Source organism: Oncorhynchus mykiss, chromosome 11, assembly GCF_013265735.2.
Source record: "Oncorhynchus mykiss isolate Arlee chromosome 11, USDA_OmykA_1.1, whole genome shotgun sequence".
NCBI classification, from domain to species: Eukaryota; Metazoa; Chordata; class Actinopteri; order Salmoniformes; family Salmonidae; genus Oncorhynchus; species Oncorhynchus mykiss.
Window position 1 is genome coordinate 53,362,610 of NC_048575.1, and position 14,032 is coordinate 53,376,641.

The 14,032-nt window shown below is 47.8% G+C and overlaps 1 protein-coding gene across 7 annotated transcripts in view; it reads left to right on the forward strand.

Annotated features, from left to right (window-relative positions):
• Window positions 1-14,032, forward strand: part of LOC110535061 (RIMS-binding protein 2) — a 117,326-nt gene that overhangs the window by 81,534 nt on the left and 21,760 nt on the right. For all 7 annotated transcript variants that reach the window (XM_036935785.1, XM_036935780.1, XM_036935781.1 and 4 more), the window contains 8 exons: window positions 663-767; window positions 3,131-3,181; window positions 3,712-3,732; window positions 5,605-5,815; window positions 6,595-6,749; window positions 7,386-7,465; window positions 7,961-8,070; window positions 8,383-9,810. In XM_036935785.1, the coding sequence (XP_036791680.1) occupies window positions 666-767; window positions 3,131-3,181; window positions 3,712-3,732; window positions 5,605-5,815; window positions 6,595-6,749; window positions 7,386-7,465; window positions 7,961-8,070; window positions 8,383-9,810 (2,158 nt within the window). In that variant the 5' untranslated portion in view covers window positions 663-665. The remainder of the gene's footprint in view (window positions 1-662; window positions 768-3,130; window positions 3,182-3,711; window positions 3,733-5,604; window positions 5,816-6,594; window positions 6,750-7,385; window positions 7,466-7,960; window positions 8,071-8,382; window positions 9,811-14,032) is intronic.

Here is a 14,032-nt window from a genome sequence, read left to right on the forward strand (position 1 = left end):
GATTGGATGGCACTTTGACATAAGGAAGGCCTTACATTAAGCCTTGGTTTTGTTTGGCTTCTTTAGTTGTTATGGACGACCACGGACAAGTGAGCATGCCTTGGAGTTTGCTAACCCTTTTCATGTAACTAAAAACCATGTATTGATCATGCGAACACAACATTGATGAGGACAGCTCTTCTGTAATGAGACTTCAAACTCAGGTATTGTGTTACCCAAAGGGGACAGCAAACTGAAAATGGTTGATTGATGATTGGTTGATCATGCACAGCAAAGCTTCTCCAGTTCTCGTCCTTAAACTCTGTTCCAACATTCTGTACATTCTAGTATGGATTTGGAAGTTAATATCCAGGATTTGGGAGGTAACACCTTAACTTGATCTCTCTGATTTAGATCATTTGATACAAACTGTAAATTGACATTTGTTATTGACATTGGTCACATTGGTGTTTTGACAGGCTAACATCTGCCTGAAGTGTGTAAGACTTGAGGTCCAGTAAAATGTCAACAAGCTCATTATTTGTAAAGTTTGAGCCAGGAGCTTGTTGAGGACAGAGGACCGGAGACTTGTGGCATGTAATCCTGATGTCATGGGTTTTTAGTTCTACTAACAGCAGCCCTCTCTATGCCCCCCCCCCCCTCCCCACGCCCTCCTCGGACAGCATATGCGCGAGGCTGCAGAGCGGAGGCAGCAGCTAGAGTTGGAGCATGAGCAAGCCTTGGCTGTACTCAATGCAAAGCAGCAGGAAATTGACCTTCTGCAGAAGGTAAGGCACACCAGGTCACCATGCCATTGCTAGCTGCATAGGGAGGGGGTGACCCATCTTGTTAGCCCAGTGCTGGGTCAGAGGTCAAAGAGCTTTGTGTTGAGCACTACTACAGTTACAGAGTATCCTCTTAAATCCCCTCCTTCAGATGTCTGTCTGCCGGTCTGTCAGCCCCCCAGGCAATGGCAAGATAGTCCTGGAACCAAGTAACTCAGTAACAGGCTCTTACTCTGCTATGGGGAGCAGATTAGCACAGTGAAAACTTAGATCAGACTTGACGTTTTTTGGTGGCTTGCTAAAAGGCTGGCCCAGATGATTTGATGTTTTGCCTGCCTCCTCTGAGCAGAGGAGCTGACGTCAAGCAAGCGCAGCGATTACATGAGAGTGTGAACGTGATAGGAAGTGTCACATAAACACCTCATCTGGAATCATCAGCGCCGTTCGCTCTCTCTCACGCTCTCTCTCGCTCTCTCTCACGCTCTCTCTCTCGCTCTCTTGCTCTCTCTCAAGCTCTCTCTCTCACGCTCTCTCTCACGCTCTCTCTCACGCTCTCTCTCACGCTCTCTCTCGCTCTCTCACGCTCTCTCACGCTCTCTCTCTTGCTCTCTCTCACGCTCTCTCATGCTCTCTCGCTCTCTTGCTCTCTCTCTTGCTCTCTCTCACGCTCTCTCTCACGCTCTCTTGCGCTCTCTCTCACGCTCTCTCACGCTCTCTCTCACGCTCTCTCTCACGCTCTCTTGCTCTCTCTTGCTTTCTCTCGCGCTCTCTCTAGCTCTCTCTCTCGCTCTCTCTCACGCTCTCTCTCTTGCTCTCTCTCTTGCTCTCTCTCTTGCTCTCTCTCACGCTCTCTCTCACGCTCTCTCTCACGCTCTCTCTCTTGCTCTCTCTCATGCTCTCTCTTACGCTCTCTTGCTCTCTCTCTCACACTCTCTCTCGCGCTCTCTCTCGCGCTCTCTCTCGCAGTCTCTCTCGCTCTCTCTCGCGCTCTCTCTCGCGCTCTCTCTCACGCTCTCTCTCACGCTCTCTTTCATGCTCTCTCTCACGCTCTCTCTCACGCTCTCTCTCTTGCTCTCTCTCACGCTCTCTCATGCTCTCTCGCTCTCTTGCTCTCTCTCTTGCTCTCTCTCACGCTCTCTTGCTCTCTCTCACGCTCTCTCTCGCCCTCTTGCTCTCTCGCGCTCTGTCTAGCTCTCTCTCGCGCTCTCTCTCTCACGCTTTCTCTCACGCTCTCTCTCTTGCTCTCTCGCTTGCTCTCTCTCTTGCTCTCTCTCTTGCTCTCTCTCACGCTCTCTCTCTCTTGCTCTCTCTCACGCTCTCTCATGCTCTCTCGCTCTCTTGCTCTCTCTCTTGCTATCTCTCTTGCACTCTCTCATGCTCTCTCTCTTGCTCTCTCTCTTGCTCTCTCTCTTGCTCTCTCTCACGCTCTCACGCTCTCTCTCTTGCTCTCTCTCTTGCTCTCTCTCTTGCTCTCTGTCTTGCTCTCTCTCTTGCTCTCTTTCACGCTCTCTTGCTCTCTCTTACGCTCTCTCTCGCTCTCTCACGCTCTCTCTCACGCTCTCTCTCACGCTCTCTCTCACGCTCTCTCTCTTGCTCTCTCTCTTGCTCTCTCTCTTGCTCTCTCTTGCTCTCTCTCGCGCTCTGTCTCGCGCTCTCTGTCGCGCTCTCTGTCACGCTCTCTCACGCTCTCTCACGCTCTCTCTCTTGCTCTCTCTCTTGCTCTCTCTCTTGCTCTCTCATGCTCTCTCTCTTGCTCTCTCTCTTGCTCTCTCTCTTGCTCTCTCTCTTGCTCTCTCTCATGCTCTCTCTCGCGCTCTCTCTCTTGCTCTCTCTCTTGCTCTCTCTCACGCTCTCTCTCGCGTTCTCTCCCAAGGAGCAAAATGAGCTCATTACAGCGTTCTCTTTCTATAGACCCTGGCTACTTTCTGCGTTCGCTATACAGTGAATTGCCTGCGAAGTGGATTCGTGAAATTGTAAAGTGTGCAGATGTTCTCCTATTCATGTGGAACGTTAGTTTCTCAACAGATGTTCCCAGTCACATTAAGTAAACTAGCATGCATTATTTTATGTTGTATTGTACAGTACAATGGGTTTATATCACACAAAGATGAATAATTTAGAATAGCCCTGCAGTCGAGTTTCAGGAGAGCACTACAGATGTATATTGAAGATACATGATGAATAGTTTGTTATAATTGTTTGAATGTTTATACACCATTGTTGTCATAAATGGCCTTTGTAACAGCTCAAACAGTGTCTTCCAACTTGAGTGTTTTTCAGTGCTGTCCAGCCAAGTCCCGGTTGTAGAGGTCATTTGTTGTGTGTGTGCTGAATGGAACACAGCCTCCCCATGTTATGTTTTACAGGCTCAGGTTGAGGCTAAGAAGGAGCATGAGGGTGCCGTTCATCTGTTAGAGGTGAGTGTCAGGGCACTGGGGGGTGACTGGCCGTGTTGTCGTGTGTGTGTGTGTGTGTGTCTGACATTTTCTACTCCTCTCAACTCTACTAGCTCAGTGTGTGAGACCATGTGCACTCTGTTGAAGGTTGTGAATGTGGCATGCATGAAGACTAAGGGCCAGATGGAGTAACAGATTTTTGCCCATTTTCACGTGATAACTTTATTGTGATGATTTGAAGTCTATAACGTATACCCATGTAACTAGCAAGTGCAAAATAAGAACATAACAGTGCTTTTGATATGACAAATTAGCTATTGTGTTTTGTAAATGTATTTGCAGCATATTCAAACAGTATATCCACATGCTGTATATCGCTATTGATCATTGTATTATTTGATATGTGTGGTTTATTGTTAACAATAAATGATTTTGCATGAGTGCTACTGAAAATCTTCTGTTTTGATTTCAAGGTGTGTGTGAGTGTTCATGTGGAATTGTGCCTAATTTCTTTTCACTGTTTTATTGGTGTGTGTTTTATGCATATACAGAACCACTTGGACAGCATGCAGGTATTTCAGAATAGTTTTTATTTACTTGGTATTTTAATCTCTGCCTGTACACTAATCAGGGGTATATCCCCCCTTTTCTTTGGCTCTCTGGAAGTAAATGTTCATGGAATGACAGTTCAGAATTGAAAGTGGTAATGATTTGGGAGTAAATTGCTTGTGATATTTTATGCATTAGTCAAACCAAGGTGGCAGTCCCTCAAGAGGTCATGCTGATTTTGATGGGAGATATTTGCTTTAGATTTATTCTCATTTTAAAACGTGAAGATTCAAGAGCTGAACAATGTCATATACTGGACGTGAAACAATGGCCAGTCGTTTATTCATTGATGAGGTCTTTCTGTTGTAGCTAGCTGCAATGTTGTTGTATCAGTGCAGACAGAATTTTTTTTCCAGTTCTTGAATGTTTGCTTTTCAAAGGCAAGGCTGTCCTTTCCATACAGTGATGACTCATACTCGCCACCTCCATTCAGCTTGACATCAAAGCATGTGCAAGCATCCACACTCCACTTGGCTCGTAGCCCGCACTGCTTACCGGACAGACACTGGGGATATGGGTTGTCACAGGACAGAGCAGGACAGAAGGTCTGACTGGGACGCAGGAGAGGCTCTTATCATCCCTAACTTTAGTTATGGCTTCATTCTAATGTCTGAGGGGATTCTGCTTAGATGCTGGCATAATGGAAACCATGTATATTATGAGGACGTTCTAACATTCTGATTTGACAAAAAATAAGCAGACTTCCAGACGTAAAGAGGGAAAGACCCATTTGATCCTATCATCCTGCTCTGACGAATTCATTCTGGTTGGCGTTGCATGCAGTGTGTTTCACTAGGCTGCTACAGTACTGGTCATACCCACCCAGGGGAGGGCTTTGAGATGGTGATAGGCTAACCACCCTCTGTGCTAATGCACAAACCCATTGAATCATATGCAGCGATTGCAAAGGTCACTCCTCTAATAGCATGTTCACGCGCTGGCAAACAATAACTTGTTCGTATGAAAGTCAGAGCTGAACAAAACGCCACAGACATTGTGCATTAGGCATCACTTTGCTTTGGGGAGTGCATGCAGGAAATGACATGGTAACTTTAGCAACACTCTCAGGGTGGTCTGATGAAGGGGCTGATTTGGGTTTATGTGATAAGGGGTTGTCCGTCGACATTTGATGGTTAACACTCAACACTTACCCCTGCCCAAGAGAAGATCATGAGCTGGGCACATCTGGGGTTTCTGCTAGGCCTGCCCATGCTCCCACTGCACTGTGGTCTCCTATCAATGGGCCGGTGTGTGGTTACAGACAGTATTTCACTGTAGACAGCCAAGGATTTGACTGCATGGTTCTATGATGTTTTGAATTGCTCTTGCCCCTCTTTTGTCAGCTTCGTAACTCATGATGACTCTTGCCTTTATTTTACTATCTCTGTTCAATGAAGTTGAGGAGCATTCCCCGCGCTTTGAACACAGTGCAGTTTTTGGTATGCATACTTCCTCTTAGCAAGAGGCTGCTCTATAGAATAATGTGCATTAACTGTAGTCCTGCATGTGATCTGCTTACTGTCACTAGTTTAGGTGTTTATGACTGACCTGTATTTTGCCTGGTAGGAACTTTAAGACGTCAACTCCCTTTTCTCTGTAAGGAATGAAACCCACGTTTTTAAAGTCCAATATCTCATCCTACCTCATGTTGTGTGTGTGTGTGTGTGTGTGTGTGTGTGTGTGTGTGTGTGTGTGTGTGTGTGTGTGTATTTAGACAAGTATATCGATTCTTCTCCTTCTCTCACTTTCTTTCTTTCCTTCTGTTACTTTCTCTTTTGTCTCTCTCTCCCTCTTTCTCCCTCTATCTTTCTCTCTAACTCGCTCTCTGTCGCCAGGCAAAAGTCCGAGAGCTGGAGGAGAAATGTCGGACACAGAGTGAGCAGTTCAACCTCCTGTCCAAAGAGCTGGAGAAGTTCCGGCTACAGACTGGAAAGTTTGATATCCTTGGCAGTGGCACCGATCCCTTAACAGCGGGTGAAACCCCCGGATCTCCCAACAAATCCCTCTCCCAGCTCCTCAACGGGCTGGCTGCCCCCACAGTGAAAGGTTAGAGGAATCCCAGAAGAACGTTGTTTCAGCTTGCCTGTGTACTGTACGTCATAGACCACAGCCCATAGACGACAATATAACCGTTATTTCAGTTATCTGTGAGCTGTATGTGAGAGGTTTGAACAGTCGAATCAGACAGTGGGAGGAGTAGAGCAAAACAACTCCAGAGTACATTTGAAATAAACAACCCAGTAATATGAAGATGGAAAGAGAAACGTGCAGCTGCTACTGAAATTGGAGATCTGGAAGGCAACGCTTGTGACGTACATGGATAAACATCGAGCAAGTCATGAAATAATCCATCGTGATACTGTGTGACATAGCCTTTACCACAGCTTGGCAAATGTTGTTAACATTATTTAAGTTAACTCCTTGTTAACTTAAATAAGTAAATACATGCCAATAATACTGACCTTTACGTTGGGCCGGTGCCTGGGATCTGACTCTCCTGATTACATAAGGATCTGTATTTTAGACCATGTTTTTTAGAACACTAATGCAATTATGATTCTTATTTCTCTAATTGTTAATGGGTTGTAATCCTGTGGTTTCTTGTAATGTTATACGGTATCATGTATTTCATGTATCTTATCAAATGAAGTATGGATGATGAATGGTGATGATGACAAATTACCATCACATGATGAAAAGGAGAACTAATAGTGATATATAGCACTCCATTTTGGACATTACTATTACTACTCACAGATAGAAGTATGACTTTAGTAGGCGCGGTCATGTGTCAGATCGGAGCTGTTCCTTTGTTTTGCCCCCAGGCAATGAGAGTCCGCTGAGCAGATCTGTGATCTCTGAGTTCATCCGACCGCTCCAGATCAGTGGGGACAAGCCGGAGCTCCTGTCTGTAAAGCCAACATTCCTCACCCGCAGCAGCAGCCAAGCTGAGAGCTCCCAACGGGCCCTCCTCACCGAGGTGGGCCCTACTACGTCCCCTACTAACAGCGTCCATCTGCATGACCCTCCCTCCGCTCATTCGAACTCAAACTAACCACTCATTCAGTGTCATTCCATGTTAAGCCTCTGACATGAAATATGCTGTTCTTGAAATAGGAGAGTGTGTGGATGGCCCTGCTTGAATGGGCCTAATGAGGATGGACCTAAATAGTTTGCTTGCTCTTTCAAACGACCCCTCTGAAGATGGTAAAGAATGTATTACACGAATGTTACAGAATTACAGCATCTATTACATGTTTGCAAAATTGCTTCCTGTTATGAAAGTGTAAGCTGAAGTCCCGCTTCGGTCGAGAGGCAGGACTGAGGAAACAGTGAGGCAGAGAGGATGGGGTGTGAAATGGCCGATCTGTTGACTTTTACTCTCCTCTGCTGGGAGGACTGGCAGGTTTACACAGTGTTTAAAGGAGAAGATTATAGTCTCAGCGATCATGAAAGGCCAAATCAGTCTCACTGATTTCCACAATAGAGAGCATAACATGTATTTAAATTGCATAAGGAAAACCTAGGGTCGTACTAAGAAAATAATATGATAAGTGAGAAAAGAAATCTTATTATATTTGGCTGTTACATCTCTCAAGGTTTGCTCTCTCACCAGATGGACAAAGAACTAAGCTCAACGACTAGGACCAAGAAGAGGTTCACAGGCAAGGTCCGTCTGTGCGTCGCCCGGTACAGGTGAGAGGAGGGAGCTGCTTTGAGATGCCTTACACTACAGTGTCATATAAAAATGCATCCCTGCACAGCCCATTTCAACAGTGTGTCCCACTGAGGTTTGAACACACCTCTTAATAATGATGCCGTGCTCTGCTCTCACCAAAGAAAATGAACTGTCAGAAGAACAAGTTGGAATCCCCCAGAACAAAGGCAAATACATGAATGAAACCCAGTGCTGTCCACCCACACTGCTTCTCTCTTTTAGTATGTTGGAAAATGTTATATTTTGCTTTAGTTTTTTAATGCAGCTTTCAGTAATTCCCCTTTCACAGAGTCACATAAAGGTACTGCAGGGTTTGTGGCAAAAATTAAGACTGTGCTTGGATTTGAACCTGAATTCATCATCTAGCTTGAGATAATTCGCCTGAGATATTTCCACTTGTGTTGGGTTCAGAGGAGCAACACAGTGAGTTCATCAGTTTGACTCTATTGCCCTCTGCTCTTTATTTCCCCTAGTTATAACCCCTGTAATGGGCCCAATGAGCATCCTGAGGCAGAGCTCCCCCTGGTGGCAGGGAAGTACCTCTACGTGTACGGCACCATGGATGATGACGGCTTCTATGAAGGTCTGATATCTCACTGTATTTTACCCTCTCTTGGTTAGAAACCGATCCACATGATTTAAAAATAATAATAATAATTTCAGAACAGAAGGATGTTGCTAAGAGACGGCATGGATTATGGTATGTATTTACTGTAAGGGCATTAGATGAGACGAGGATTAGGCAGTTGTGGATCAATCAGTGCTAATATGGCTTTTACGATTGTTATCTCCTCTTCACTGTACTGTGAGTGTTGTTGTCAATACTACTTACTGCTCTTCACAGTGAGTGTTGTTGTCAATACTACTTACTGCTCTGTCTCTCTCTGTTCCTCAGGAGAGCTGCTGGATGGACAGCAGGGCCTCGTCCCTTCCAACTTTGTGGACTTTGTTAAGGATGAGGAGATGCCCTCTGCTCAGCACAGGGACGGGGCCAAAGAGTCAGGCTACCTCAGTAGTAACCACAGCAGCCTGGGCTCCACAGGGCTGGGCAGCATGTGCCTGAGCAGCATCAGCAGCCTGCTGTCTGATAGTAAGCTGGACCTGGAGACCAGCCTGGAGAGAAACCTGGAGAGAAACCTGGGGAGCAACCTCAGTTCCACTTTGGGTTCAACTCACTGTTCCACTCTTGGCAGCCACATGGGTTCCACTCACGGTTCCACTCTGGGCAGCCACATGGGTTCCACTCACGGTTCCACTCTGGGCAGCCACATGGGTTCCACTCTGGGCAGCCACATGGATTCCACTCTGGGAAGCCACATGAGTTCCACCCACGGTTCCACTCTGGGTTCCACTCACTGTTCCACTCTGGGTTCCACTCTGGGTTCCACTCTAGGCAGCCACATGGGTTCCACTCTGGGTTCCACTCACTGTTCCACTCTGGGTTCCACTCACGGTTCCACTCTAGGCAACCACATGGGTTCCACTCTGGGTTCCAGTCACGGTTCCACTCTAGGCAACCACATGGGTTCCACTCTGGGTTCCAGTCACGGTTCCAGTCACGGTTCCACTCTAGGCAACCACATGGGTTCCACTCTGGGTTCCAGTCACGGTTCCACTGGCCTGGGTTCCAGTCTGAGCAGCACTCTGACTAGCCTGGGCAGCAGCAGCCTGGGCATGGACTTTCTGGGCTCCATGGGTTCCTGCAGTAACGGGACAGGGACCCTGGATGTCAGCATTGACGAGATTGGTGAAAACATCGTGCCTTACCCTCGCCGCATCAATCTGATCAAACAGCTGGCCAAGAGTGTGATCGTGTGCTGGGACCCTCCGGTGGTGCCGCCCGGCTGGGGCTCCATCAGTGGCTACAACGTCCTGGTGGACAAGGAGGTGAGGATGAGTGTGCCTTTTGGAGGCAGGACAAAGTCGCTCGTTGAAAAGCTGAACCTGGCCACCAACACCTACCGCATCTCGGTGCAGAGCATCACGGAGCAAGGCCCGTCTGACGAGCTACGCTGCACACTGCTGGTGGGGAGGGACGTGGTGGTGGCTCCTTACTACCTGAGGGTGGACAACATCACACAGACCTCTGCTGAGCTCTCCTGGCAGCCTAGCAACAGCAACTACAGCCACACCATCTTCCTGAACGACGCTGAGTATGACATGGTGAAGGCAGGGGCCTACAAGTACCAGTTCTTCCAACTGAAGCCCATGACCGTTTACAAGGTGAAGGCTGTGGCGCGAACACACCAGATGCCTTGGCAGCTGCCCTTGGAGCACAGGGACAAGAGGGAGATCTCTGTGGAGTTCTGCACCCAGCCTGCAGGTCAGCCCTCCTACTACCTCTCCCCCATCATTAAAACCCAAACTTAGTCATCAGGTGACATTTTGCATAATTGTAAGAATTGCTTGGTGTAATGGATAGGTGTGTTGATGGATCGGTCTGCTTTCATGTCTCCAAAAGAGGTGTACTCAGCATAACTGGCCTGGTTGTTTGTCTCTTCATGGGGTATTGAGGAGGCTGTGCAAGTGTAGCTATTTCCTGCTTCTTCTGCTGCCTTTTGTATATCCAGCCTGAGTTCTCCTGCTCTCAAAACCATTTTTGTCTGGAAAGCATCTGGCAATTTAGGGTAAACACAGCAATCTATTTACTGTAGCTCTGACAAGCTTTGAGGCCATTATATTTACAGCCTTGTACCTGACAGACATCAAAAGGCTCACTTTCATTTTTATGTCACTTTTTTGGGATTGCCCTCAAGGATTTGTGTGCGCTGGCTTTGAGAATGATGAGATGCACATGCTAAAGATGGAGGGAGAAACAGTGTGATGTATAGACGTCCAGGAAGCGTTTGCCGCAGGAGGCTGCATATCATCAGTGGACTAGAGAGAAAACCGATTCGGGAGGGAAACTCTAGATGCCTAATCGGTGTAAATAGTGTGTTCTGTAGCTTTATGGGATTGGTCCCCTGAGACCACCCTCTTGCTGAGAGAGAGAAGGACTCTTCCTGCTAGGCTTTCAATTAAAAGAGAATCACTTTACAACCACCTAAGAAGAACACTACCAATGATTTCCCTCTGTCTGGACTTTAGTAATCAATCCTATAAAAAAAAAGACTGAGTGTGTCTAAAATACTGATCAACTGAAGAACAAGCTTGCTAAGTCCAACTGTACATTGTTGCAATCCTGAAATGAATTGAGCTGACTTATTGTACTGTCTAGCCGTGCTGAGTGTGTTGTAGGTTGGTTATTAGGAAGAGGAGGATAAGGTGTGAGGGAGGGGACAGGACAGGAGGGACAGCTGTACTAGGAGCTGTGTGTGTGTGTGTGTGTGAAGACAGCTGCAGCATGGGAGGGGGGCTTATTGCCTGTGAACACAGTGGGCCTTCACCTCACAATGTGATGGTGGTGCTTGATAAGATAAAGACAGCATTTGAGAGGCTTTCAATTACTGGGGATTGATCTTGTTCCTGAGGATAAAGTCACCAGTTACATGATCCACTTTGTGCTCTCTGCCGTGACATAAGGTACCACAGTCCTCTCTCTTTGGATGTATTTGATGCCATCGTCCCACCTTTGTCTTTATGTTCAGCCATTTCCATTGCAATACTGGAGCTTGGAACATGTTGGAATCAATAATAATGTCTGTCCACAGTGTGACTGGGTGTGAGCTCATCACATGGTCCGTTAAACTCATTGAACTCAGAGAGTCACCTGGAGCAGACTGTCTCAACATCAGCCTCTAACACTAGTGTCTAGGAGGTTGGTTCTATACATGGAGTTGTTCTCTTCAAAAGTACTCTGTGTGTTGACTTTTGTTACGCTGTTGTATTTGAGTATAATGCATGTTGAGGTCTAACCAGGACCACTGCTTAACCAGAGATGGTTAGAAATAAGTGGGTGTATCATGCAATCTAAATGTCATACAAGGGTTATTCATCTTAGTTGTTTTTTCTCTGCATGAATGTACATAGATGGATGGGCTACACTGACAGGATGTAAATGCACATTTGAGCTCTCACCGACACTCATGATTTATAATAGTCACAGTTTAATGACTAGAATAGCTGAACGCTCAGAATGTCTACTGCTGAGTCCTCTTCAGAAAGGGGTGTACAAGGTAGGTATATATCTTATGACACTCATCTAGTGGAGAGATGTGATTTGGGATGTATTGACGCACATTATCAGACTGTGCTCTTCACTGCTCTGCACTTTACTGCTCTGCGCTTCACTGCTCTGCCCTTCACTGCTCTGCTCTTCACTGCTCTGCTCTTCACTGCTCTGCTCTTCACTGCTCTGCTCTTCACTGCTCTGTCTTCACTGCTCTGCACTTCACTGCTCTGCCTTTCACTGCTCTGCCCTTCACTGCTCTGCTCTTCATTGCTCTGCTCTTCACTGCTCTGCCTTTCACTGCTCTGCACTTCACTGCTCTGCTCTGCTCTTCACTGCTCTGCTCTTCACTGCTCTGCTCTGCTCTTCACTGCTCTGCTCTTCATTGCTCTGCCTTTCACTGCTCTGCACTTCACTGCTTTGCTCTGCCTTTCACTGCTCTGCTCTTCATTGCTCTGCCTTTCTCTGCTCTGCACTTCTTTGCTCTGCTCTCCTCTGCCCTTCACTGCTCTGCCCTTCACTGCTCTGCCCTTCACTGCTCTGCCCTTCACTGCTCTGCGCTTCACTGCTCTGCTCTGCCCTTCACTGCTCTGCCCTTCACTGCTCTGCCCTTCACTGCTCTGCACTTCACTGCTCTGCCCTTCACTGCTCTGCTCTGCGCTTCACTGCTCTGCTCTCCTCTGCACTTCACTGCTCTGCTCTGCGCTTCACTGCTCTGCGCTTCACTGCTCTGCTCTCCTCTGCACTTCTCTGCTCTGCGCTTCACTGCTCTGCTCTGCACTTCACTGCTCTGCTCTGCCCTTCACTGCTCTGCCCTTCACTGCTCTGCACTTCTCTGCTCTGCTCTGCCCTTCACTGCTCTGCTCTTCACTGCTCTGCTTTTCACTGCTCTGCCCTTTACTGCTCTGCTCTTCACTGCTCTACTATTCACAGCTCAACTAGTCATTGCTCTGCTCTTCACTGCCCTTCACTGCTCTGCCCTTCACTGCTCTGCACTTCACTGCTCTGCTCTGCTTTTCACTGCTCTGCCCTTTACTGCTCTGCTCTTCACTGCTCTACTATTCACAGCTCAACTAGTCATTGCTCTGCTCTTCACTGCTCTTCACTGCTCTGCGCTGCACTTCACTGCTCTACTGTGCACTGCTCTTCCCTTCAATGCTCTGCTCTGCCCTTCAAGGCTCTGTTCTGCCCTTCACTGCTCTGCACTTCACTGCTCTGCTCTTCACTGCTCTGCTTTTCACTGCTCTGCCTTTCACTGCTCTGCTCTTCACTGCTCTGCTCTTCACTGCTCTGCCCTTTACTGCTCTGCTCTTCACTGCTCTACTATTCAAAGCTCTGCTATTCATTGCTCTGCTCTTCACTGCTCTTCTTTTCACTGCACTTCACTGCTCTGCTTTTCACTGCTCTACTATTCACAGCTCTGCTATTCATTGCTCTGCTCTGCTCTTCACTGCTCTGCTTTTCACTGCACTTCACTGCTCTGCTCTGCCCTACTCTGCCCTTCAAGGCTCTGCTCTGCCCTTTACTGCTCTGCTCTTCACTGCTCTACTATTCATTGCTCTGCTCTTCACTGCTCTGATTTTCACTGCTCTTCACTGCTCTGCGCTGCACTTCACTGCTCTACTGTGCACTTCACTGCTCTGCTCTGTTCTTCACTGCTCTGCCCTTCAAGGCTCTGCTCTGCCCTTCAAGCTCTGCTCTACCCTTCACTGCTCTGCATTTCACTGCTCTGCTCTCCTCTGCACTTCACTGCTCTGCTCTGCGCTTCACTGCTCTGCTCTGCTCTGCACTTCACTGCTCTGCTCTGCCCTTCACTGCTCTGCCCTTCACTGCTCTGCACTTCACTGCTCTGCTCTGCCCTTCACTGCTCTGCTCTTCACTGCTCTGCACTTCACTGCTCTGCCCTTTACTGCTCTGCTCTTCACTGCTCTACTATTCATTGCTTTGCTCTTCACTGCTCTGATTTTCACTGCTCTTCACTGCTCTGCGCTGCACTTCACTGCTCTACTGTGCACTTCACTGCTCTGCTCTGTCCTTCACTGCTCTGCCCTTCAAGGCTCTGCTCTGCCCTTCAAGCTCTGCTCTACCCTTCACTGCCCTGCCCTTCACTGCTCTGCTCTCCTCTGCACTTCACTGCTCTGCTCTGCCCTTCACTGCTCTGCTCTGCACTTCACTGCTCTGCCCTTCACTGCTCTGCACTTCTTTGCTCTGCTCTCCTCTGCACTTAACTGCTCTGCCCTTCACTGCTCTGCCCTTCACTGCTCTGCGCTTCACTGCTCTGCTCTGCCTTTCACTGCTCTGGCCTTCACTGCTCTGCCCTTCACTGCTCTGCACTTCACTGCTCTGCCCTTCACTGCTCTCCTCTGCACTTCACTGCTCTGCTCTGCGCTTCACTGCTCTGCGCTTCACTGCTCTGCGCTTCACTGCTCTGCTCTGC